The sequence below is a fragment of the Cyclopterus lumpus genome, chromosome 23 (genome assembly GCF_009769545.1).
Source record: "Cyclopterus lumpus isolate fCycLum1 chromosome 23, fCycLum1.pri, whole genome shotgun sequence".
Classification (NCBI taxonomy): Eukaryota; Metazoa; Chordata; class Actinopteri; order Perciformes; family Cyclopteridae; genus Cyclopterus; species Cyclopterus lumpus.
Window position 1 is genome coordinate 8,602,664 of NC_046988.1, and position 27,996 is coordinate 8,630,659.

At 43.2% G+C, this 27,996-nt stretch overlaps 1 protein-coding gene across 2 annotated transcripts; it reads right to left on the bottom strand.

Moving 5' to 3' along the window:
- Positions 1 to 246: 246 nt before the first annotated feature.
- Positions 247 to 27,898, bottom strand: LOC117726017 (lysine-specific demethylase RSBN1L-like). 2 transcript variants are annotated; one of them, XM_034525990.1, is made up of 9 exons: positions 27,230 to 27,898; positions 21,941 to 22,087; positions 17,874 to 18,460; positions 17,597 to 17,755; positions 9,523 to 9,660; positions 8,746 to 8,888; positions 5,122 to 5,289; positions 4,869 to 4,977; positions 247 to 4,443 (listed from the first exon to the last, which is right to left on the bottom strand). In XM_034525990.1, the coding sequence occupies exons 1-9, from the start codon at positions 27,831 to 27,833 to the stop codon at positions 2,605 to 2,607; spliced, it is 3,894 nt and encodes a 1,297-aa protein (XP_034381881.1). In that variant the 5' UTR covers positions 27,834 to 27,898; the 3' UTR covers positions 247 to 2,604. The 2 variants fall into 2 exon arrangements, with proteins under 2 accessions (XP_034381881.1, XP_034381882.1); XM_034525991.1 differs by lacking the exon at positions 21,941 to 22,087 and having other exon boundaries at positions 27,230 to 27,890.
- Positions 27,899 to 27,996: the final 98 nt, after the last annotated feature.

Here is a 27,996-nt window from a genome sequence, read left to right on the forward strand (position 1 = left end):
TTTGCTCCCATTTTCCCCCTTTGTTTGCAGTTTGGAGTTACTCCTCCAAGCGCTGGTTGAAAATAAGGAACCAGACGCTTGAAACCGACGTCAGGGGCCCACTTGTAAAGATATTGCTCCTTAGCGCCACTAGTGGTTAAATATATAATATAGTATCTTTACACATCAGACATCCCGTTTCCCACATTCCTAAAAGTGTATCTTTTTCCACCACCAGACCAGGACACATCAAGTCATACCACAACATTTTCCATACATTGAACCTTTTATTAGCTAGGCTCATATTTAAAGTAGAAACCACACTACACGTTTTTTTCCTCTTTACAAAATGTCTTATGTACACTCCAGTGCTGACAGTTAAAAATCACAGAAATAAAAAAGAAAAGAAATATCTTGAGATATATAAACTGTTAAAACACCGGTCCATGAAAACTTGTTTTCAACCATCACATGTGTACAAAGAAATATAGACGTTCCTGTCATGTTGTTTTTTTGTAACAACTGAAACCCAAAAGCATAAAAAGAGCTGCAGAGCGCCTTACAACTGGCATCAAGTGCGTAATATCACTTCGCTCTCATCAAAGCCACAAGGTGAAGAGTTCTGTCTCTGAAATGAAGTCCAGAGTCAAACGGACTAAAAGAGCTGAAGTTTTAGGTTCCTTTTCCCAGGATGCTGCATGCTTGCGGTGAAACTCATCATCACAAACAAAACCCTGCTTTTAGGACATGGTCTCAGCGAGCCGCACAGTTTGACGTCCCCCAACTTACACCGCAGACATTTGGAGAGTTTTCAACAGCTTAAGAGACCAATTTAAGGCTTTGCTCTCATTTTCCAGAGAAAATGTAAAATCTGGGACTCTTAAAACTCCCATTAAAAGGACAGAACTCCTTCTCTACACGGCTCTGGACCATTTAGTAGTTCACAGTTAAGGACAGGCACTGGGGAAATGTTGTGGGCTACATTAGCAAGTGGGCTCTACTCCAATGTTGATCGTAAAATCAAGACCATCAATGACTAAATAAAAGCTGTTCAACATCAAAGTGAGACAGATTCGATTCTAAAATCAGACATTTACCACTCCGAAAAACATATTCATAGTTGTCGCTGAAACAGAATTTCAATAATTTATTGTACTTTTTAAAACACAAGGTCACTCCAGGCTCTGGCTGATAAATGAAACATGATAACAGACAGGACGCTCCACACCGGAGAGAAACTGGACTTAAATAGATAAATAATGCTTTGGGAAGGAATTCTCGACAGCCTCCGAATGATTGATATAATAGAATTGGAAGAACCGGAAATTGCCCTGTTGATCATCCAACATAATTTGTATCTTCAATAACATCAACTGTATTTAAACAGCAGTGGATACTTCCATTTTGTGCTGTAATGAGTTACATTTGGGATATTGCTTATTGGTTATTCTTATCCTTAAGTTAACTCATGGCAAGCTCCTGGTGTGGCTGCAATATAATGTTACAGATTTAACACTTGAATTGTTTTTGGGAGACCAATATAGTCGAGGGTGTGTCCTGAAAGTATTCTTTCCTGAGACTCTGAGGGCCGGTCTGTTCTACAGCCTTCGGGTCAGATTCGTCCTCGGCTGAACAGAAAGTGCTTTGTTTCCATTATGTGGAGAAGCTGGTCCAACAGACACTGAACAACACAGCAACATTACACCATAAGCTCTGCCGCTGCTGTTGAGGGCTACATGTACAAAACAATCGCAATACTTTTAAGGAGTGTTTTTCTTTTGCATTTTTGGAAATGTGCCTATTTGTTTCTTCTCAGAAAGTTTGATTGAAACGATTCTGGTAAATATGAAACTACCGGCTGCTGGATCGAGCTTTAAATAAACCATACAAGCATGAGAGTGGAACAATAAAACACTGGGACTGATTAGAAAACTTTAAAAAAAGATGGTTCAATAGGACACTAGTGGCTTTTTATCAATCGCTTTCAAATTAAATATATATACTGATATGGAGAAATGCATTTGCATTTCATATTTCAGCAGATTATTGCGGAGCAATATTGCTCAAAATACTATATCAGGGAAACATACTGCGACATACTGTATTGTTGTCAGGTGTATCCATACAATATAGTGAAATGTAGTAATATTACATTAATAGTGTGTTGTATAATATCACAATTTATCCCATTATTATTCCACAAACAGTCTTGGGCACAAAGTATATACTAGAAAAAAAGCCACGAAAATGGAAGCATTAGCTGCAAGTTTCACAAAAAGGACGTCGTCATGACCATTTGTATATAAATTTCTGACACAATAAATACCTTTTTCCTTCCTACCTCCGATAACTCACTTCAGAAAACAGAACCAGACAGCAGTTTGGCAAATGCTATTACTTCTCAATGTTTCTGACCCACAAAGCATCCAGTACAATATAAATCAGTCCAGTCAAGAGGTCGGAGGTGAAGAGTTTCACTCTACTTCATAAACTACGACACCGTGTTCAAATCGATACACATCGTCTTCCTCGTTATTTTCTTTTTACATTGTTTTACAACACAACCAAAATAAAACCTTCTACATATACAGTCATTTGAAAAACAGCATCATTATGTACAAAAAACTATAAAATCAGATTCTGCTCCTCTTCGTAGTTTAGGGGAGGGAGGGGGACAGAAGGGCAGGGCTGAGGGGGAAGAGGAGGGGGAGGGGGAGGTGGCGAGGAGGAAGGAGGAGGAGGCGGGTAAGGGAAAGACTGAGGCTGGTACTGCGGTTGCAGCGGGTACGGGCTGGTGGGTTGTGAGAGGTAAGACTGAGGGGGGAGGAAGTGATGAGGGGACAAGTGGGGATGCTGAGGGGGGAAGAAGGTGTTGGCATGCGAGGCGAACTGGTGATGTTGAGAGAAGTGGGGAGGGAGAGGCTGCGAGCCGTTGAGGAGAGTGTTTGGTTGATGCGGGGGAGGCTGGTAGTACGCTGGAGGCTGCGCGGCCATGTTTGGTTGGTGCGGCCGATGCAGGTGAAGCTGGCTCATGTGAACTGAATGCGGCGGCGCCGTCTGACTGAGATACGAGTTCACAGGTTGGGACTGTGCAGGGAGAGGAGGGTTGGACAGTGGACCTGGGGGGAGGATCGGAGGCCTGTGAGGAAGATGAGAGTGTGGCATGAGAGGGGAGAAGGAGGGGGGGAGCATGTGAGGAGGCGGGAGGTGATGGGGCGCGTATTGCTGCATGTAAACTCCTTGCCTCGCGGTGTCGTGTGGCGGATGCATCTGGGGGTCCACAGACGTCCTGGTGTCCGCGCCGTGACTCCATCTCTCTTGGAGTGTCCATAAGTCTGTCGCCGTGCGAGCGGCTGCGTGTGTCCGCGTGTCGGCTTGTGAACCCGCAGCGGTGTGCGTTTGGACATCCATGGCGGGCGACCCGTGCGACGCCCGAACGTTTGACTGCGTCCGCTTGTCTGAGGCGAAGCCTGGGTTCAGGCAGAGCGAGTCGTTCGGACGGTCTGACGGAAAAGAGGAATGCTGCCAAGAAGCCAAAGACACGCTGGGAGGAGGGAGGGGAGAGAAATGAGAGTCCACTGCCGGCTTGGTACTAGTCAGGAAAGATGTAGCGGAGGTGGACATGAAGGAAGATGGAGAAGAGGATGGATTGGGAGCAGCTAAAGAGCAGCACAAAGGAGTAACAGCTGAAGGCGACAAAGAAGAGGAAGACTTGGAGATGGGTGATTTAGGAGCAGACGGTAAGGACTTTGCACTGGAAGACATCATTCTACTGTCCAAATGATGGTGATGATGGTGGTGATGGTGATGGTGCTTTGATGACGCTGCTTTGGGTTTTGTGTTCTGATGAGGAGGATGGGGAGCAGGAGGGAGAGATGAAGACGATTTATTCTTGCAGAGAGGAGGCGCTAGATGTTCTGCTTTCACCTTTGCAGGAGGTGAATCCTGCCATTTGGGTTTTCCTCCGTCTTTTACCCTCTCCCTCTCCACCTCTTTGTCTCGAGCGCTGCTCGTGTTCACGTCCACTGAGAGAGCTGGCTGAGACAAGACAGGTGGACGATGATCCCGTTCCTCCTTTTTGAAAGACGGTAACGTCCTGTTTTCTGCCACATCAGCCTCCTCCTTTATCCTCTCCTTCACTCCTTTCTCACTCTTCTTTTTTCTCCTCTCCTCCTCTTTTTCCTCCACCGTTTTAATCTCCTTCTCTTTCAGCTCAACCTTCTGCTGCTCCTGCTCCTCCTCCTCCTCCTCCTCCTCCTCCTCCTCCTCTTGTTCCTCTCCACCGAGGTATTGCCTTAAGCGGACGTGCCATGCCAGGCTGCAGACAGACGACACAGTCTTAAACTGGTGGACCACGTTGCGAGGGATGAAATAGATGTCGTTGTGGCACAGGCGGATACGAGCGTAGTGGATGCCCTCGCGACGCATCTGGTTCAGTTTGGCATCATCGACCCACTGCACACACTGTAAAGAGAGACGGGGGGTTTAGATCGAGGAAATGGAGATGTGCACTCCAAAATGAAGCCTCTGTCTTTTTGCAATTTATTTTAAAAATATAAATAGGTTTCTCCTTTTTTGTATTATTCTGTACAACCTTTGTTTAGTACAGTAAAAACATGTTTTTTTTTTGTAAAGTAAGAGTTAAAAAAATTAAATTAAAAAATCCTGAATCCTTATGAATTCAATTAAACTTTCTGTACTCCAGACAAAGTTCTCTAATATACTGCAGTTCAACTTCGCTCCACCATGTGGCAGCATCCACAGAGCAATTTAACTCTACACTTTACTGTTTGATTTGGGCATAATAAAGACTACTTTACGGGGCATTTAATGTATAAGCAGCGCAATAACTTTATGACTTTACAACCGTATGTGTGTAATGTAAAAACCTGAGACAGCGGAGGTTCGTAGAGGTCCAACTGCAGCCTCTGAACTACATGAGGGAAATCACCAGCATGGAAACACACCACGTCTTTGGTTACACGAGGAGGCGCCGAGCTGAAAACAAGGGGGGCAGAATATGAAGGATTACATCTGTCTTGGAGAGTAAGCTGTATAAATACTAGAGTGTGTTGCTTTTAAAACAAACAGCCATCACTACCGGTGCCCATCAGTGTGATCATATGCTGCTCCACCGCCTACCTTTCTCCGCGTACAGCCTTCAGCACCCCCACTGCTGCTGTGGTCTGTCGTTCAAAGCCCTGACCGATGTGATCTGCGTGGGCCCGAGTGCGATCCTCAAACAGCATCTCTCTGGGCTCGTTGGCCCTGGGCAGCGACTGCAGCAGGTTCTTCACCTCGTTGGTGGAGCTACGACAGACAAAAAGAACTCTTAAGTGAAAAGAAGACACGGTTCTACAAAGAGATTTCGCCGTCTCTCTTTCCCGGCTGTCGAAAAAGAAAAGTGAGAAATGACTAAAGGTGAGAGGACAGCTTTGTATATTTCTGTTTCCTGTCAGTTGGCAAAACAAAAGCACCAGACTGGCTTTATCTAACATAATATTAAAATAGTTGCTAATTAATTTACACATTTGTCAATCAACTAATCAATTAAGTGTTACTAAATTAGAGCAACTCTTACTGGGCGCTTCACAGCAAACCAGGGCTAAAACTACGAGTTGACAATTTTGATAATCAATTAATAATCACAAATACATTTTGAAACATTTAAAGTATAATATTAAGCCCAAATGCCATTTGATGGTTCTTAAATGTCAGAATTGGCTGAGGATCATTTTTCTTTACTAATTTATAAACAAAACGATCAATCAATAATGCCGATATATATATATATATCAATAATCAAAATTTGTTTTGATGTAAAGGGTGGAAACACACTGATGGACATTATAAAACATCCTTGTATAAAAAAATGTGAATGTCCTAACTAGATGTTTCACAGCCCACTTTCTGTAGGAATCTATTTAAATTTTTCAAAACACTAAACTGTTTACAGGGAAAAGTAGAAATCATTGACATCCTCTGGATGCTTTGTGTCAAAACAATAAGTGAAGTCCTCAAGGACAACAGCGTTTTGCTTCATCCACACAGACTGAGAAGCTGAGAGTAGAGGCATGAAAAATGTGCCGTGTTGCCAAACAATAGAAGCACCGCAGTCAGCTCACTACTGGATCAGTGACTCACACTGGAGCGTCAGTCATATTCAAACAAGAGTGTAACAACACACACATACACAGTCTGTGAGAGATTCCTTCGAGAGTGTAACACAGACAGAGCGAGGCTAACCGTGTCGAACACTTAATTGTGCATTTATTCATTCATTCAGAGATAAGAGCAGAGAGGCAGGATGTGGTGGAAGAAAGAAGCAGAGGAAAATAGTACACACACACACACACACACACACACAGTAATGATTGTAAAACCAGGAAAGTGAAACACTGAAAATGAGAGACAGTAAAGGGAGGAGTGCTGAACGTGCACATCTCGGGCAGTCTCCCATCTCCCTTCTCTAGATATGAGGGCTTGTTGTTCGGGCACAATATGTGTCATTATTGCAAGTGGGCAATCTGTCTCGTCGAGATCGGTACCTGTGCATTTATGGGCAAATAAGCGGAAGGAGGAAAGAGGAGAAAGCATAATGACGGGTTAAAGAAAGGGGGAGAGATGGGAGACGAGGGCTAAGGCAGTAAAAAAGGAGCGTAAAGAGGAAGGAGAAAGGAGAGACAGAGGAAGGAGAAAGGAGAGACAGAGGAAGGAGAAAGGAGCGTAAAGAGGAAGGAGAAAGGAGAGACAGAGGAAGGAGAAAGGAGAGACAGAGGAAGGAGGAAGGAGAAAGGAGCGTAAAGAGGAAGGAGAAAGGAGAGACAGAGGAAGGAGAAAGGAGAGACAGAGGGGAAAAGGTTCTGACAACAAACACTGTTAAAGTCCACATTAAAGTTGCAGCACACATTCCTGGAGAGGTTGTACATCACTTTTGCATTTTGCACACTCAGCTGCTGCACATGTGACATCGCGCTATAAATGTTGCTTACTGGATTGTGATTGGCTTCCAAACTGGTTATGAATTGTGTGATCACAAAATCGTGTTAGTAATGTTTACGTCTTAAAACAGATGTTTTCCCTCTTGTGCAGGTGAATGTGATAAACAGCCTGTCAATGACACACACACACAGCATTACTGCAATAAAGCTGCTCATCTTTTAAGTCACATTTGAATTATTAAGCTTACTCAAAATAAATGGTGACTAAAAAAATGGCAATTACTCATTTCAGTTGTGTCAACTAAAGGCTAATGCCCGACAAACACTTTTAAAAGTAAAACTTGTTTTCCTCTCGACGGAGAAGCTGCTGTTTGGAGTTTTTTTTCTTTAAAAATGACGTGAAGTTATTAATTGATTATCAAAAACGTTTGACATCTTACTGACAGCCGCCCAGCTGGCGATGGCCCCAATCTGTCCGTCGTTAGTATGCGGACAGGAGCGGCGTGCTCTGCGTCAGTCGGGCCTCTGTCCTGTTTGCAACCGACGCTTGCCAAGGTTGCTGCTGTTGCTCTGCAATTATTGTAAATCTCTGGAAGCACGGCGCTCTTTCACTGCGAGCTGAAAGACTGTGGTTTATTTTCTCCGTCTGACCGCCATAATCATGTCGAATTCTCAGACTGAGAGTCTGAGTGCCGTAAGAAATGCACAACAGCTCGACCCTTTCACTGAAACCACCAAGATTAGAGAAAAATGTTCCACGAACACAAGCAGCCGTCCTTCAGCGCAACATATGATCAAACTGCAGACAAATAACATCACGTCCTCTCTTCCAATACTTTTTCACAGTATTTCACACTCAGTCCACCGAGTCTGTGCTTTCTTTAAAACACACTTTCTGAAAATAACTGCGTAGTAACTCGACAATTTTTTTTTGTCCAAGCAAATAGGCGAAAGATATTCAGTTAATTATATAAAACAGAGAAAAGAACCAGTGAATGGTTGGCAGTCAAATCAATAGTAATATTTGGGGATTTAAAAAATATAATTTCTGATTTTAGCGCAAGAATCAACAGAGACAAGAGAGAAATAACTGCTGCATGGGGGGAATGTGTGTGTCGTCCCGTGCTTGGCTGACCGCCACGTGAAGTAGCGTCTGATGTCGACTCCACTAACACAACAATGATCTCATCCAAGTGGCGAGCCACATACACCCCCCCCACCCCACACACCCCCCCCCCCCCCACACACACACACACACACACACCCCCCCCCCACACACACACACACACACACACACACACACACACACACACACACACACACACACACACACACACACACACACACACACACACACACACACACACACACACACACACACACACACACACACACACACACACACACACACACACACACACACACACCTCCTGTGTTTATGTGCGTGTGAGACTGAGCTAATGTGTGCGCAACAATGACACTGTGACAGACACAAACAGAGAGGGTGTAATTGTCTCTTCCGGCGCTGTTTGGCTACAGTAAAGCTTTACGGCGCAACCACAGCAGCTGCTTCAAATGTGCGAGTGTGCTTTGTTATGTTTTTTTTATAATCAGTCCTCGTGGGCTGTGCGACGAGTAGAGAGACAAGCTGGCTCAATAAGGTACACACGAAACACCGGAGACATGTAGACAGTACAATCATTCAGAGAGACCCAAATCCCTGCTAATTCTGTCAAGTTGCAGAGCTTAAGGAGGATGACAAATATTGGCTGGCTTCACGAGTGTGTGTTTTATTGGGATGTTCAGTAAACTTTAGTGTACTCACCGCTTTCTTTTAAAGGGGGACTTTGGTATATCCGCGACAGGAATCATCTGTTCTCCTGGTCTGACCCACATTATAGGACCATCGTCACTCTCCGTGGGATTCATCTGCCTCAGACTGGAGAACGTTCCCCACGGAAGAGTTCGCTGCAGACAGAAGGAAGGAAGGAAGTCACCTTTACAGTTAACAAAGTCAAGTATTGTATATATTCCAGAGACTCCCAAAAAGAAATCTCATGCGCAGAAATCCCCCCCCCCCCCCTGCCAAAACGTGTCACTGGGACCAGAGATGCTTCAGAGGGTGCTGAATCAGAGCTAAAGCCCTCGACAAATAGAGAGTGCCAGAGGATGAGAGTCTTTTGATATTCAGCATACGACGCTACTCCTCCACATTGCATACAGGAGATTTGAAGTGTCAACACCGAATGGAAAACAGAAGAAAGGCTCGTCACTCCTGTACTTGAGGGACATCAGACAACACAGTATTTTGGAGGTCTGTTCTTGCACACACACATTTGACAAGGGAGCCAACTTTCTGAACTGAAAGCTGCATCAATTCAATGACACCTGACATCCTTTTCCAGCCATCACTTAGGATATTAGGTGCGTTGTTGACGTTTGTGTCGAGCGGTTGTTCTCCATCCGTTCAGTTTCCAAATCGTCAATAGGGCGTAAATGCATTTAAACGTTTGCTCACATTGAGTTTGCACCTCCGTTCTGTGTCCATGCACCCATTCTGTTGCTATGTAGAATTACTGCTATTCATCTTGGCATGACTCACCTTCAGGAAGGGCGACTCCTCCAGCATGCCAAGGAATTCTGGGAAATAATCCCCGACCTCCTCGTCCACGGCTCCCACCAGGCTGATCTGTCTCATTGCCCCGGCTCTGTATGTTCCATTACTGTACGTTTTCTTCACCTGCAGCAACCACAGGAGAAACACAGCATGAGACGATGACATCGTAATGTTACTTTCACACCACGGCAGGCATAGGGGAGTGGTTACTCTGCTCAGTTCTTAAATATAAATTGAAGAGAGGTGCACCTGGGGATATTCCATAGCTTCCAGTCTTGACCTAAGACATTTAACTTGAGTCTCATCATCCATTAATGCAGTTGCTATAGAGCCTCACAGCCCCCGTTGTTGTTAGAGGGGTACACAAGTCTGGTTTCATTGCCCTGCTGTGGTCCCAAATCCCTCCAAGACTTCCTGAATGTAATCAAATATGTTTTATATTTTTGTCACTGATCCACCAGGGCAGCGGTTTGCAACCCTTTCTAGCTTGTGACCACTTAAACCAAAAGCAATGTCTGCTTGCGATCCCTCTTCACAGACTGCACTTGGTAACCGAGATTTTGAGATTATTGCCCCTCATTTTTATTTGAATCATTTCTAATAAGAAGGAGGAAAAAAAACATTTTTTGGTGTAGCACGAATATGTGTTTTTCTTTCTCATCTAGCAAAACCTCAGCAAGACTCCTTGAGAGGCTCGATACTCCACAGTTCAACATGGCCATGTATGAGCTATAATACATTTAATGGGAGGCTATTTTAATCAAATAGCTAAGGAGGATTTGTTTGTATCTACATGATAGTATTAATGAGCAATATCAAGAGACCAACCGGTAACAGTGTGAAGTATAAACGTTCACACAATTCAAATGCATTTAGTATTGTTTGACTGCAATACAAACAGACGCTGTTAATTCCTACTGGGTATCAAAACTGAAATTGTGTGTGTGTGTGTGTGTGTGTGTGTGTGTGTGTGTGTGTGTGTGTGTGTGTGGGCCAGATTCTTGGCTGCACGCCTCTAGTGAGTCACCACTTAACAAGGCAGAGAAAGAGAGAGAGGGTAAGAGAGTCAGACCAGAGTGAGGAGAGTGCGAGGATACACTGGAGAGAAGGAAAGAGGGACAGATGGAGAAAGGAAGAGGGAGAGAAAGTCAAGCCGTCAAAGAGACAAAAGACAGAAAGCGAGAAACCACGGAGGAGGATGGAGAAAACTCAAAGGGGAGCAACGAGGGAAGAGGGCAAGCAGGTGAAAATTAAGATGACATTTTTGGGGAATATTAAAAAAAACAAGTGGAAGGAGACACCAGATAAGAGACAGTAAACAAGTTGTTAAAGAGAAGAAAAGGACGGAGGCGGAGTAAGGGAGTGTGAAAAGGAGGGGAAAAGGGATGAGGGCAGGTTAGACAAGAGGAGGGAGGTGAAGGAGGAGAAATGAAGATGGAAAAGACTAAAGGGGAAGGTGCTCTGCAGCTCCCAGGTGAGTCCTTGAAGACCCTCAATCCCAAAAGAGCTGCTCAGAGGCCAATCATGCAAGGCGGCAGCTAAGTGTGTGTGTGAAAAAATGAAAATATTTCAACACAAAAAAAAATCATAATAATTGTTTTCAAACTATTCACATAATGTAAACAAACAATACTAACCTGCTTACATTTTTTTTAATTTTATTTTAAATTATGAACAATATACTAGATGAGACATTTTACTGTGAAAGAAATCTAGCTATCCGCACTCCCTCGTGGAAAAACAATGAAATGGAGATTTGATTGTTTAGATACATACACGCGTTACTATTGGCCAATTTCTCTCAAGTCATTGCACAGCTCTCAGTGAGACAAAGCATTTGAAAATGTATCCGTATGTATACTTGGTGGGGGCGCCTCTTAAACATACTTTCATTACACTTTACAAATAATGCATGAACCGTTTACTGTGTACAATTTCACAAAATGCTTCCCAGAGCCCAAAGTGGCATCTAGAAATTACTTGTTTTATTCAAATGACAATCTAAAACACCAAGATATTTAATTGAAAGTGGTACAAACACATTTCACAAGCTGGAAGCAGAAGATTTTTGTTTGATAAAAGATTCAAAATTGTCAATTCATCACCTGCCGATCGACTTAACAATTACTCGACTAATTGCTGTAGTATAAAGAATATTCTGTTATGACTCAGTGGGTGAAGCAACCTGTCCTCACTGCTGGCATACAACAAACTGGAGAGTTGGTCTCCTTAAAAGTCAACATGTTGTCTTGTCAGCAGTAATGAGCTTTGTACTTATATTAAAAATAAAAAATAAAAATCCTGCATGTTCACATGCAAATTGGTCTAATTACATGAATCAAATAACTGCTTATTGACGTTCATCTCATTTCTGATAAATGAACTAAATAAACCAGTTCATCATTCATAGACCGGCCGAACCATGTGGTGCGTTTGTTCACTTCACTGCATCTGTGCCCCGACACTGTAATATCCTCCCAAGATGATGCTGATGACTAAAGGCTTGAAATACATGCGTAAACTTTAAATAGTCTCACTGAGTCAATGACCTAGATACGGAGAGGAAAATGTGTTTGTGTGCACACATGGATTCAAATGCTTATCAGCATGTGTGCGTTTCTCAGCCAGTGTGTGTGCACCTGTGAGCGTAGTCGTTATCCTGCATACTTAGAACCGTGTGCGCTCACGACTGCTTATCTTCTCTTCCTGTGTATCCGTTAGTGTGTGTTTACATGGTACATAATTAAACAGAAGAATAACTCCCACCTTGTTGGCAACAGTCTCTCACTGTCACAGGAGATGTATTAAATGTGTAGTCCTGGCAACGGGGACGCTGGCGAAACTTAACACCGCTCCGTCTAGGACTGTTTTTATTTGTTTTTTTTTACAATTTAACATTCATTTAAATTATTTAACATTTTATTTAACAGTGTAGCCATTCTTCTGACTTAATTATTCTGCAAATCTTGGATTATTTTGTGATTGCCGTTGGCTCCTGCTCCCCACCACTACGATCTGGTCAACGGGCTCAACAGCTTCTCTGCTCCTCCGTTCGTCTCGGCCATCAAGGCGCTCGGACTCCTTCGTCGGCCCCGTTGCATCCACAGAGCCTCCCGCGGAGGGTTTGTCTGCTCCTGGCCTGATCGCTCCACGCTTTCTATTCCCTCCCTCTGGTCGGCCGGGCGCATCGCTGCAGCTCGTCATCACAACAACAGTCCCCAAGAGCGAGATGGTGGCAACGAAATCCCCCAGCACCCTCTACTCTTCCTGCTGACTCCACTCCCCAAAACCGGACTGGTACACTCCAAGATGTCGTCCTTTTATGCAGTTCTTTGGTTCCCCTATTTTAGTTTGTCTGTTCTGCTTTATTTTGTATTTGTAATTTTCTATTCCTCTATTGTGTTCATTGCCTATATGGCATTGTCTCCTTTGCCTCATGTATTTTCTGAAATGTTTACTTGTATTGGTGTTATGTTTTTACCTTGCTTCTACGTAGAGCACTTTGTAAACCCTGTTTTTAAAGGTGTTATATAAATAAATGTATTATTATTATTATTATTATTAATAAATAAATGGATACAATTAACAGTCAGTGATTCACTCACACACTCCAACACACACACAGGTTGTCAATAATAAGTGAAGGCAAACGAAAGGAGACAGGAAATGTGACCGACTTCCCCTGGGTGGTACTGTTCAAGACGCACCAGTACTTCCTTGCCTCAGTGTACGTGCATTCACACACTTGATGGGTGAATGTGTGAAAAAATAAATCAACAACAATCAGGTTTGTGATAAACAACTTAACAACAGGCTTTGTTAAAAATGTGCGATAGTGCTGCAGAAAAGCAAAAGACGTTGAAGAAATACTCACAAGTAACAATGAAAGCATACAAATCCTGAAACTAAAATGTACTGCGTCTCATTTGGTATTCAAGGTTGGCAAATTTACAAAGCCGACATCATTATCATTACTGTCATCGCTCCCCTGTTGTCACTTCCTTCTGGCTAAAAGCAGTAAGTCTCACTCCCTGTCGACTTCCCACTTGCTGTTTTACTCAGATTATCTCTGGTCTCCGTCAGCCTCTCCACCTCCTCCTCTTTCCCTCATAATACTCACGTCCCCAGTGGGAAGTCTATTAGATCAAGCCTCTCTCGTGCCTGGTCTCCTTTCCGTCTCTGGTGCAGCCACTGTAACCACTTGTTAATTCCATAACATCTCTCCTCCCATCAACACATCCTTCACTCTCCCATGACATCATCTCACAGCTCTGTCTGTGTGTTGGTTTCTTTCATTGCTCTGGTCTCTCTTTCTAAAGCATAATGTCCACTCCGTCTCTAGAGTACTCCTGGATCACAACAAGGTTATCAGCTGATTGGTGCTTTGACACGACTGCACAAACTTTTCTTACATAACCTCTTCCTCGGCTGACCCACAGACACACAAATATTAAAACAATGAATGAATTAAAATAATGTGATGGTTGCTTTCTACCTCCATGAAAGTCCAAGTTAACAACAGGGCTGTGACGATTTAAAGTGTTGGTGTATTTTGTATACCCTGTGTTGGAGACAGTTTGGAGGAAGAGCAACAGTGCAGCATCCAGGTCTGGATGCCTTCTGTGGAGGATGGAGCTGGAGTCAGACAAACTGAAACCAATCACTATTTCGGTTGTCATGATGTTTAACCCGGAACTGTAACGCGGTAAACAGCCAATCAGGTGATGAAACAGAACGTGTGTTTTTTCACAAAAGAGGGATTTTCCAACAGACTCTCTGCAACGACAGCGAGGCTCTGGGCGTCGTTACCCGGTTACCAGAGTGTGACCGCAGTGCAAAGCTGCAGCAATCAGCTAGCCAGAGGAGAACACACAGGGACACACAGACTCACGCGTGGCTGGCCACATAAACTCAGATTACAACACACAGAGGGAGCGTGACTTCATCAGATAATAGTAGTTTGTTGCTCTATCAATCCTCTAAAAATTAGCCTGCTTGCTAGTATTTTACAAGACCTCAAATCATTCAAAAATAAAATTGTCCTACATCCTTTACTTCTTAGGATAACATTCAGATACAATATTAGACTGCATCTAAACCGGTTGAATCAGTAGAGTGCATTTTGTAATACGTTTCAGATTTGTCCATCAAATGAGTTACATACCATATTCCTTTTGCCAGTCATGTCCCTAAAGATGCCATCTGTCAGCTAGATTACAGGCCATTGTTGTGAATGCTCTTTTACAGCTTTGAGTATAAACATGAGCACAATGTGAGCACAGATTAGTATCAAATTAAAGTAATACAACCTGCAGGCTGTTCTGTTGCCTTGTTCTGATGTTAAAAAATAATTACTTAGTGGCTAAACCAGGAAGACCAAATTACCTCACTGTTGGAGCACATCTTGTATTGACTGTCGGGCTGTACTCGCCCTGAGGAAATAGAGTGCTGTAATCTTTTATAATCCTTAGCACCACTAAAATGCCTTCAGTCAGATTCTGAACACACCCGGCTCATACAAGTGCGTGGGTGATTGTGTGTTACACTCCAGCAGCCCAAGAACAAGCCACACACACACACACACACACACACACACACACACACACACACACACACACACACACACACACACACACACACACACACACACACACACACACACACACACACACACACACACACACACACACACACACACACACACACACACACACACACACACACACACACACACACACACACACACACACACACACACACACACACACACTTCTTTTCCTCTCACACATTTACAGTGGCATTTTACCACATTTACAGAAAGCAGCTGTCCAGTTGTTTGCAAGTGGAGCAGAGAACCAAACAACAGAGCAGAAACATGAAGAGAAGAGGGATAAAAGAGAGAGCGAGGGACAGAGCAATACAGAGGGAGAGCGGAGGAGAAAGAAAGGTGAAGGGAAAATATGTGAGAGAAATCATGTGTACCTGTGGTGTGTACGTATCAGTGAGCATGCTCACAACTGTTAGTGTGTGTAGACTGTATGTCTGCTTCCCAAGGTCACTGCTGAGAGCTCGGAGGGAGGGAGGGGGGAAATTAACAAGACCAGCGGACAATGACGTGAGCTCTGCAAGGAACACTAGTCTTAAAGGGCCAGCTCAGGACACAGGTTTGCAAAGAAAATTAAATTTCGTCAATGGACAATTTTGATGTGTAATTCATTCATTATCTTGGTTCCATTGATCCAGTCACATGCAGAGATCAATGATGCGTTCGTTGAAGCAAAGCTGGCCGAAAAAACACAGAATAACACTATGAATATTACATTTAAATAAGCCAGTACTAGAGCGAGAGAATATAAACTGCTCTCCCGCCTGTAGTATCGCACACGCACACGCACACGCACACGCACACGCACACGCACACGCAGCTGGTGTGGCCTGCCCTCACATTGAAAAAGAACATGCGGTATCACAATACCAAGCAGTTTGAGGGAACCAAAAGGCTTTTCATTCGTGAACTACAGACGTGAGACCGCTCTAAATGAAGAGGTCTGGCTGTGTCGCTTTGCTCACAGGAGACAATCCAGACACCACCAGCAATACACAGACACACATTTCTTGTTTTACCAGTTGTCCTCAAAAGGTTGTGTAGTGGGTCGAGGGGCTGGGAAAGAGGCTCCCATACTTCTGCTAAAGAGAAAACAAGAAAAACTCCTTTGTGTTGGTTTTGACTCTCTGACAGAGCAGTCTAGCAAAGAATCAGCTTTCAATTCAGAACTTCATTTTCCGTCCCTTTCCGATCATAAAATGAAACCCTCTTCAGTTTTTTTCCTTAGGGCCTCTTACTTTCTACTTCCTTTCTTTTATCACTCAAACTGTGCCTTGTAAGATTAAATGATGCTGACGTGAGAGCAGTGCCCACCTGCCGCACACAACTCTGCCGTCATTGTTAATGTTGACATTTACTCCGAAATCAGACATCTGTATAAATGCCAAACGCTGTTCAATGTGGAACAGATTGAGGCAGATGCACACAGCAGATGGGCTCAGCAATGCAACTTTTATCTCCATACAACAGTCATCCGGTCTTTTCCATCAATCGATCTTGTTCCTTCCCCCAAACATCCCTTCATCCTCAACTTGTACTTCCCCTCCATCTATGCATCTCTCATTCAATTTATTATCTTTAATTTCCCCCTTAACGTTTCCAGAAACCTGCCTTCTTGAAGAACAACAATTCATATGAATGCTTTTTAAATGCAGTATATATATATATATATATATATATATATATATATATATATATATATATATATATATATATATATATATATAAATAAAAGATGAAAGTGGGTGACATGTATTCACTGTAATATCTTTCTTGAACTTTGCTTGCATGTAAAACATGCTGACCCAGAGGTCGACTATTCAAAAAGTCACTTTTTTTCTGTTCACTTGTTGAATAACAGAGATCACAAAACAGTAAAATGGCTTTGATGCAAATCTTTGCGAATACACACAGACAAAGCACACATCTGAACACATTCACTAACCATGATGCTTATTCCAGCAACATGTCACATTTTAAACAGAAACTAAGGTGCGTGGGCAACGGTCTGTGCATGTACGGATTTCATTTGTAGACGAGTTCAGAGAAGTAATTAGTAGGCCTCCACCTCTTCCTGTGTGAGAGAGTCTGAAAACAAACACAACATTGCTGTTGAGACACTGTGTAGACAGTGTCTCAACAGACGGTGTTCATGGACAGTTGCTCTACTTAGCCAAATAGAGTATACCCAGAGGACAGACTGTGGGAGGCTTGGAAGCAACGGCGCCTTGCTATTTTGGACTTTCATTTTACTTTTCATGTCTGAAAGCTCACCATCTGCTCTGTGCTCTCTGTGTCTACAGCTCCAGAACGGAAACCAACCAAGGACAGAACACTTTTAGATGACGGTCATTCTTGTACATCTCTCCCACCAACGTCCCAACCTACACACATATTCTGTGTGTGTTTGTGTTTGTGTGTGAGTGTGAGTGTGAGAGAGAGTGTCCGACTGACCTGAGAGTAGAAATTAGCCATAGTGGTGGTTTCTATGTCCTTCTTGGCCAGTATTTCCATTTTGACTGGAGCTGATGGGAAATTGGTTGAGAAGTAGTCCAAGAAGTCCGGCAGATAGCCGGCTTCCCCGTGGACAATCCCCATGACGTAATGAGCTGCCTGAAAAACAAGCGCAGTAATGAAATCTGAATAATAGAATAATACAAATGAAACCAATTATCTCACAGTTAAAACACTGCATTCATTCAACACCCATGGATCAATATCTCTGACATACCTGGGATGAGTCCTCACTGAAAGCCAAGGTGACAAACTCATGGGCAAATCTCTGCCTCTGGCTCATGGAGAGAGAGGAGAGCTGGGATGTGTAGGCGTGGGCCACTCGGGCTCCTCCATTAGGTTGGTTCTCTATGTGGATGTATGAAGCAAACTCCAGGCTCGCCAGGCCAGGGCTGGTGCACTGCGGCTGGTGTTTGGTTTGGGAAGGTTGTGGCGTCATCATGGAGGCCAATGGAAAGGTAGGGGAGTTGAGGGGAGAGGAGTTGAAGGGGGATTTGGGGGCAAGAAGGGGAGAGGAAGGTACGAGAGGTGCAGTTTTGTTGTTGGGTGGAGGGTAAACCGGTAGAGGGGACTTAAATGGAGACAGGGAGGAGTTATGAGTGGGATCAGAGGATGCAGAAGAAGAGGTGGGAGGTGGAGAGGATGATGGGAGGAGAAGCAGGCCAGCACACACGGTTTGGCAGGAGCGGTGGTACATCTTCACTCGTTTGTGCTTCTCCCCCTCTTTGTGTTTCTTCTTCTTTTTCTTCTTCACTTTTTTGATTTGCAGCTCCTCAGAGTTGAGCTTCGCTTTCTCTTTTTCATCTAGAGAGAGAGAGAGAGAGAGAGAGAACGAGAAGAGTGAGGAAGACCGTATTACTTAAAAGGAAGATATGTTTTACAGGATCAACACAAAAGTATGAAAGAAAATGTAATTTTGAAAAGGCTTAAAAGGGAGTAGGGAGATCCATCATACATGCAAGCTTTGTAAAAAAACCTACTCAAGTCTGCTTTTTGATGTGTGGTGGATCAACAAACCGACCCTAGGCCCTTTTCAGTCCCCTGCTGTAAGAAGACCATTTTCAGGTCCTTAAAATGACAAAAGCTCAGAAAAAGCTGCTGTCAAAATAAGGTGAAGAGAATAAGGAAAACTGCAAGTGGTGTGCTGATTACGCAAACAATACACAGTAAGACTTTCAAGCAGATTGTTGCGTTCTTTTTTTTTATAGAAATGATCAAAACAAACTTCCCTATTTAAAAACCCATAAAACTAAAATAATGAGCCCTAACTATTTTAGTGGAGACAGATGACTCATAGCTTCTCCCAGATGGTGTGCATCTCCTGGGGTGATTGCAGAAGAGAAGAAGAGCCCTGAAATGGCATCCCTCGAGAAAAGCAGATATGACTAAGCCAGGAAATACGCTTTCGAGTGACATATCTAAACAGAGATAATAACGTACATTGTGAACCGTCTCTTAGTAAGCCAGAGGCAGGACAGAGTGGAACATGCAAATGTGTACACTCTGCTACTGTTAGTATTACGTCTGTGTCTGTGTGTGTGTGTGTGTGTGTGTGTGTGTGTGTGTGTGTGTGTGTGTGTGTGTGTGTGTGTGTCAGAGCTGTTCACATCTATTTGGAAATGGCTGGTTCATTCTTGGCCAGCAGCAGTTGTGTAAACAAGTGGGTTTGTATACATTTACAGTGTGTGTGTGTGTGTGTGTGTGTGTGTGTGTGTGTGTGTGTGTAGCTATGATAGCTGCTGCCTCAGCATAATTCAAATATCAGCCATCATCTCATTCACACACACACTTTCAGTCTAGTTTGTACCCCACACACGTTCATCGCCAGATAAGGCAGGAACGAAAGACAATGAAAAGGAGCGAGGAGAGAGAGAACGAGTTTAACATAATGTGTGTGTAATAAAGAGCAACAGCAAGAAGGTATTTGCAGTACAATACCTAAGCTACTAATCCAAAAGCTCTTTAACACACAAGTCACCCCTCCCCCAACACACACACACACACACACACACACACACACACACACACACAGTCAGAATAGCTGCCGGCTGCTTATTGATTTCCTATAAATGTTTCCCCCCGCTTTCAATAGAAAACATAACAGTCTCTCACTTACTAAATATCTAACTTTCCCTCCCCGACACCGCCAACATTTGGAAAAGTAACACCCCTTTGATTAAATGTCTCACTCACTTAGACTGAAAGCCTCTAACCTCGACTGCCTCTCGACTTCCCGTCATGTGTCCCGGTGCGTCTCTATTATTGTGACGCAACAGCGCTCAGACAATAATTTACTGCTGTTGAAAGGTTAACTAAGAAACTGGCTGCCATATTCATAAAGTGGGCCCAAGATAACACAGACATGTTCACACAGCAGAGGGCCTTTCATACACCCGTTTGTGATGGTTAAAGGTTGGCAGGTGTGCACACAGAAATTATTGTACGTTTTATAGGCTATATTATGAATTTCTCAGACGCATTGTCTCGAGTCAAGGTTTAAAAGTCTATATTGTATTTTCCTGCATAGTCCATCTATGGTTTAACTGACAATGTAGTTTACTGTACCAAAAATGTAGTATTATCTTATATAATAATATATATATATAATATAATAATAATAAACTGTAAAATGATACAATTTTAGAGTTGCACCAAAACTTTAAACTCCGATTTATGTGATCAAGTGTTAACTTTAAATTTACAGCAAACAACTTCCTTTTTGAGATGGATTGAGCAGAATAATCAAGTTCCTTTAAAGAAAGTTAAGGGACAGACTCAACCCAATTGAATTTCATGGCGCTGTTGCTGCTGCAATTGTTATCGGAATGAACAGGAAGCTTGGAGCAACAGGATGTCTCTTTTTTTCTTTCTTACTGTGCTGCTGTCTGTCGTTTATCTTCTATTATTATGTTGCTCCATTAATTCAGCCAACAAGTCTTTCTCAAAAGGAGGAGAAATTAGAGCTCATCAGCCGAGTCATTGTGGTGACGTTTTGAGCTCGTTAGAGAGCAAACAAGGTCTCATGTTGTTAAGGACTACAGCACAGACTGTTTTCCCTCTTTTATAGCCCACATATTGGTTTCCGACCGCACGCATATGGATCGAACAATTCATTTTAATTTGGGTAAGCAACCATATTGATTAAATACTATTTAATTTCAGTTTAAACTTGGAAGTTAGTTGTTCATTGTGCAAGAGAGCTCTGCTTAAATCATAAACATAGTTTTGCGCCCCAAAAAAAGATGCCATCACAATTTCCCAGAGCCAACAGTGATGTCTTCAAAGTGTTTTTAACCAACTAACTCTCCAAAGCAATAACATATTTAATCTGCAATCAAATATAAAAACTGGAAAAAGTCTATTTCTCTCATCTGCACAGATGTAACCACCAAATGTTCGATAATAAAAACGTTAACACTCAATTGATTATCAAAATTGACTGCATTGCCCGATTTGTTGCTCAGCGTCTCCCGTGACAACCCTCGCTACCAGATGCACAATCAGCCTGCACATACAAAACACCCACAGGTCAGACTAAACGAACCCTCATCAAAGTGCACAGGGATGAACTTCTCGCAGTAAATAATAAAACTGTTACAGCCACGGTCACACTGTGCTATATTGGCACGTTTATGGAGCCCACGGTATTAGCATATGGAAAACCAGTAGGAATTGTTTATTTATCAGAACGTACTTCCTATCAGTATATTCTGTACATTACATCCTAATGATAAGATGCATTACATGTATGCCACCTGGATCCAGATAAGTGGCCTAAAATGGATAACTGGATTAACTAATTAAGAGTGACAGTCTTCTACTGTAGCCATAGTAGTGAAAGTGTTTGCTCCAGATCTGGTGCTGACTGAACCGGCTCCTGTACAAACAATCTACTGGCACACTTTAGTTTGTGTGAAACGTCTCCGACAGACAGTGATCGCAGACAAAAACATTTTAGAACCAATATTACTGCTCAGGATAGGAGAGAGAAAATATTTCTTGACCAGAAATCCTCAACGTAAAGTCCACACCCATGGCCGACTCAACTAAAGCGTTTCCATAAGAACTGAGCAACTCCATTCGCTGAGGAAGGCCACAAGAAATGATTGAGAGCTTTGGAAACAGTAAATAAATGGACCTTCAGTTTTTCTGTCAAGCTGCTGTTTCCAAGGTAAAACTTGAATTTGTGGAAAACTAGGAAATTATGTTTTTTTTTACTATACAAATCTTTCAGTCCTACATAAAGCACTTTGTTTGCATTGATGCGTGTGTGTTTCCACCAACCTTTAATCGGCTGCTTGACTTCTCCGTTCTCCCTCTTGATCTCGTTTATCACTTTGTGCTTCTTCTTCCCCTTTTCTTTCTCTCTGTCTTTGACCTTTGTCTTCTCCCTCTCCTCACGACTCCTCTCTTCCGCCTTGTCGGAGTGCTCTGTGGAAGCAGAGAGGAGGGCTTCAGCTCTCGATGGTTGAAACGCTTCAGCATTAACGCCAAGATTTATTCACTACACAGGCTACGCTGAGCACACTCGATTCACGTTGATTTTTTTCCTAACCCCTTAACTAAACGCTTGCCAAGTGCTTCACCTTGGCCATCACCCTTTCCTTAATCTTGTTGGTCTTCCTCCTACAACAAGTAGGTTTTTCCTTTCCTGCTGCAACAAAGCCGTCTCTCCACTCTTATCTCTGTGTTTCCACAGCACGGTAATGACCTTCCAATTCCCTTTAAGACTGCAGCAGTCACTCTACAATTTCACACATAACATTAGAGCTACATCTTAAAAACATATACTTCACGTTTCTTCTCCTTAACTTATCCCCGTCTCATGTTTTTATTTCCTTTCCCAGCGCTTCTCCGTCTGACAGGAATCATTTCAGTGTTAAAGGAATATTACAGATCAAGGAATCGGAGGGCACTGTCTCACACACACACACACACACACACACACACACACACACACACACACACACAGTAAATCATTATCTCTCCCCTCTAGCTGAGCTAAGAAAACTTCACCTTTCTTAAAATAACTTTCATTTTATCAAATCTTTTGTACATCTCCTCCTTTGATTCTCTATTTCCTTTCACAAGCACATTTAAAAAAAACTATTTTTTTTCCACAGAAGTTCTTTTGCTGATTCTTTCTTTCTCTTTTCCATTTCAAAGAACAGTTTTTCTTTGAACTCAGTCAGATCCGTCTTTAAAAGGAAGCTGTGTTGTCAGACACTCTCCTGTGGACATGCGGAGTGGGCAAGTGAACACAGTGGGGTTGGACGCACTGTATGCTTTGAAAGTAAAAAGGTTTAAAAAGGAGCAGTCGGAGAATTAGAGGAACATCGACAAACACCGTGGTATTTTGAAGTTTAGTAGGTCTGTTCTCTTTGCTACTTAACATGCAGGAAGTCATTATCATCATACTCTGATTAATAGGAGGAACGCCAAGAATATAACAAACCATTTTGAGAACGCTGCAAAAGCAAATGCTGTAGAATCACCAGACACTGAAGAAAAAACTGCCCATTTGAAAACACTAATTTAGATCCACAGCAAGCTGCCTATACAAGGAGGGCTCACTCTGATCTATTGCCAGAGTTATGAAAACATGTCAGACCATGACATCATTCATGAACTTTTAATTTAGAGGCGACGGGGGATACATTAGCCCCGGTGGCTGACCTGACCGTAAATAGAGAGATGCTCTCTGATTTATTGCAGCTTGGCGGAAGAAAGAAGAGACTATCCCATGGCTTAAGAATCACAAGTTGGGGCACAGCTGGCGGTTTTCACTGTTTGGATGATCACAGGAGAGAAAACACTTTGAAAGACAGCAGGCCAGAGGCAGACATTTTACCAACATTCAACTGCACTGGTCCCCACTATCAAACTTTCTTTAGCTGGGGCAGAGATTCATTAATCCAGAAAGTCAATGGTTTATCCTCATAATCTTGCTCCAAATCACCAGTTCTCAAACTAACTTCATTAATATAATCAATTACATTTAACCTCCGTTAACCTGAAACAGCGTATAATTTAATGCTGTAGCCAAGCCACTGTGTTAGCAAAGAGTTATCTGCCTCTCGCCAAATGCATGCTGGGATACGCGAGACCCTGAACAGGATAACCTGATCAAAGAAACAGATTCAAGCTTCCTATTAAATCTAAACATTAATCATCCAAAGGTTTAAATGCCTTTTGATATTATTAACATGACTTTATCATATTCTGAGTGTCTGATTTTATGATTTGTGAATCTCAATTAACAAATAGAATCAAGCAAATTCTTCTTTCCAAGTACTTTGTGGAGGAATCTGACAGGATTAGACTTCACAGCTAGAAGAGCCGTCCCATGTGAACAACATGCTGGACATTTACAAGCACATCATTGCTGCAGTAAATTGATTGTGTGGCCTGTTGTTGCACATTGGGATGACCGAAAACAGGTGAAAGCCCCCCAGGACTTCGGTGTGCATGCGCATATTGAGGGTTTAAAACGGTTACATAATTTAGGAGGACATACAGTAAAATATATATCACACGGCAGGCATTAAACTGAAGCTGATATATTTTTAGATCTTTGTGGATCGGTGCTGTTGACCTCCTGTAACACGACAGGTAAACCTGCCCGCTGGGAAAATCCTGCTACTCCAGATGGTCAGTCCGCCCCCGTTGCTGTGGCAAATGCACACTTCACCATTCATGCTGATCTCAAAATAATTAAGCAATGAGGTTGATGCACTCTTTGTTATTCTATTGAACTGCTACTGCACAGGCAGAGTTAAGTGTCTTGTAATTGTTTTGGGGGACTGAACAAATGAGCAGACAGTAACTTAATTTGGTGCCGATTGTAGCCAAGCTTCATTTTCTCTCGCTGTACAACACGGCCACAGACGAGACACAGACAGGGATTTTGTCAGCATGGAGCATTTACATGCACACAAAAAACCTTATTAGTGCAACTCAGACATAATTCGCAACAACCCAATTACAGCCACATTACTCTTTTAACAAACCGTTTTGCGTCAGCCTAAATCTGTTACAAACGTGCCAGGTCAAAACTGCAATTTAGCTTCTTTTTTTTATTCAGTTATGATTTATCGGAATTCGACTCACAGCAAATGTGAGTAGTAAACCATGAGGGGAACTGCGATTGATTATAATCATAATAGCAGACTGCATGTAAATACAGTGGGGGTCAACAACAGGTCAACTAGGTCTCAATGGAGATTAAAACTGTAACCTTTGAGTTAAACAGTCAAACTATTTATTTCACACTAGATTAACCTACCGAATGCAGTAATGTTTCTTGTTCACTGTACTTAGACTCATGTCTCTTATTTCAAGACCAAATGTAACTAGGAGTCACTGCTACCTGCCAGTTGGCTTCAGCCGCAAAGCTAACACTAATAATATTACTGAGATGATGTGATGCTCTTCTTCCATGAGAAAGTCAGGGCACAATAAACTTCAGAGCAAAGCAGTGTCTTCCTGTAGTCGTGTGACTAACAGGTGAGCCTGCATGCCACTCAACACATTTTAGAAAAACACTATTAAAATGCTGCTTTTTTTCCTCCATTATCACCGTAAGCCTATGCCGAGGTGTGTTACAGTCAAGGAAGAATACTGACGTACTGTTACCAGTTTTTAGAGGGAGGTGCAGCTCCGAACGGAGCATTTTAATCCTCGAAACATTTTGCTCGGGATTAATGTCCGATTTGCAGCAAAACACTCGGCTCCACGTTCGTATACTATCTCATCTTCAAATTTGAAGCTACTCACTAGAATTACAGTTTCCCTCCTCCTGGCCATTGAGCAGCTCACTACATCAATTACAGGTTCAGTATTTTGCTCAAGAGCACCTCAGTGGGGCTGTTGAAAGAGTGCAATTATATATTCTTACTTAAGGCTGATTCCCAGTTTTCCCCATCAGGTTCAGGGATGAGATCTATTTAGAAAAATTCTCAACACGCTTGCATACAGCATTTGCAGTTTAAAAATGTACATAATAAAACTACACTAATTGAATTTTAGTCCTATGATTGCTCAATAAAACAAAAACGATTTACTGAGTTAAAACACATGGTTTATTTCACATTATTTTTAAAATACAGACTTTTGTGTTTGGATACCGTGTAAAGACTAACACCAGCCTCTATCCGTCCCCATAAAGCAGGCATGCACATCCACTGTTTACTGTGTTTCTGATGCGCTAGAGCTACAGGTCAACAACACGTCTCGTGCTGGTGTTCTCACCGACTGCAGTGGCTGTTCAGAGCATGTCATGACCTCCTAAACTGCCAAACTGGAAAGGTGTGTCGACTCAGTACTACCGCTAGTGTCTAAACACCTGCACACGAATAATGTTTACACACTGCAAATGCAGAGATTTTGAAACCCTGCATTGGTGTGACGATGACAAAACAAGCCACCAAAGCAGACTTTAAAACAGCTAAAATCAAGGCCTACAAATGAGACTATGATGAAAACAAAAACCGTGTCTTGAGCTCTGTGACCCTGTAAGTCAATTGAATAATTCCTCACCAGGAACAAAAAAATCGTAATAAATAATGTATCATCCTAGAAAATTATTTGTAATTTTATTAATGAGCTGGTGTAAATGATCCCACATGTATGTTGATCATATGCAGCTTATTTACTGTATTTAATGAATAATGTAATTATAAATGTAACACAAATAAAAGAACAATACGATTTTGTTTTACTATTTGTCTAATGCTTAAATGTTGTCTTTCCCTTTTTCTCACAAATGAATGTAGGGGTTGTTGAATGAGTACAACATGCTCTGCCTGTTCAGCTGAAGAACATCATGGAGTAACAACAAGCTGTGGCGCTACAGCCTGAGGTTACAGAGGGGGGCGTGGTGCACTACCAAAACAACACTTACCCTATAATGGCGGGCGGCTGTCATATTGTTATGACAGCAGCGTGCAGTTTTATGACTACATATAGCTACGAACGACATAGAAAATACATACAAAGCGCATGAATGTAACATAATAACATAATTAGCCACATTCGTCACGTAGATGTGACGGAGATTATAGCGCGTTTATAACATATTTAATTGACTCGATTACATTACTGTTAAACGCAGAGGAATAAAACGGGTTATATGTTTTGCCGATGCGACGTAACAGTTCCGCCGCAGCTGGCCGCGATGGACCGGCCAGGTCGCGCGACCACTGTCCCGGACTGCTGGTCGTGGAGCTCGAGAGGGTTCGCGAGCGGGAGAACGAGCGACGGCCGCTGGCAGCCATAGCCCGTAGAAACATCGACCAAACGGGCGGCTGCATAGACACTCAACGCGACGAAAACCTCCTTTTAAACGAAATGTATAAACAAGAGTAACCCCCGACGAGCGCGCGTGTCAATACACAACATTTAGGAGCGCCCCTTTGAGTGGACGGGACCGTCCAGACCACCGCTCACCAGGGGCGACACGTTCACATCCCGAGTGGCTGATTCTACGACGAGACAACTAATACAATTTTTAAAAAAAGACAGAACTCAAACTTTATGAACTCAAAAGTACAATGTTGTGGAAACATGGCCTACCTTTGGGAGGCAACGTGACGTCCCCGTTCTCTCTTTTCACCGCAGAAGTGTTATTAATTCTGCCGACGTCGTTGTGGTTGTTGTTACTGCCGTTACTCGCGGGTCCGGAGGTCGCCAACACTTTACGTTTCTTCTCCTCCGCGCCTCCCGTCCCCTTCTCCCTCTCTCGCGGTTTGTCCTTGCTCGGTTTCTTGGGTTGGGAGGAAGGCGCTTTGTGGAGGAAGAAGTCGCTCTGTTTGAAGACTTTGTGCGTGTTTGTCGGTGGTTGGGACCCCCCGGTAGCGGGCACCGGGGGGTTGGTTCCGCCGCTCGTCTTCACCGGGCTGAAGCTCCACGCGCCGTAACTCTGCTGCTTCGCGGGCTGCTGGAGTTTCTCTCCGCCGCCGCCGTCGCCTCCCACTCCCGCTTCCCTGCTGAGTTTCTTGGGTCTAACGCTCCGCTCGTCGACTCGGACCTTCTTGGGCGGCGCGTTGAAATCCCGGGTAGACTGAGAGCGGTTGTCGGGGGCTCCTTTCGCCTCGGTCGGCTTGTGGAGCGGGGTTTTGGCGAAGGCTACCGCAGAAGCAGCTCCGGTGGGGTGAGCGTAGCCCAGCGAGTCAGCCATCTTGAGGCTTCTCTCTATTTACTCTCTTCCTCCAACCGCGGCCGCTTTTTTTTTGCTAGATGTGCAAAGCAGCAGAGAGGAGGCGGGGCTTAATTTGCGAGACAGGCAGTCAGAAAAGGGGGCGGGTTTGAGCCTTGACCATGGGCTTGACTGACAGGTAAAA

Excerpts from the sequence above, each read along its gene's own strand:
- LOC117726017 (XM_034525990.1), bottom strand. The coding sequence starts at position 27,833 with ATGGCTGACTCGCTGGGCTACGCTCACCCCACCGGAGCTGCTTCTGCG. Across the intron at positions 18,461-21,940 it reads AGTCAAGCAGCCGATTAAAG|ATGAAAAAGAGAAAGCGAAG; the intron begins GTTGGTGGAAAC and ends CTCTCTCTCTAG. Across the intron at positions 8,889-9,522 it reads AGGAGTCGCCCTTCCTGAAG|CGAACTCTTCCGTGGGGAAC; the intron begins GTGAGTCATGCC and ends TTCTGTCTGCAG.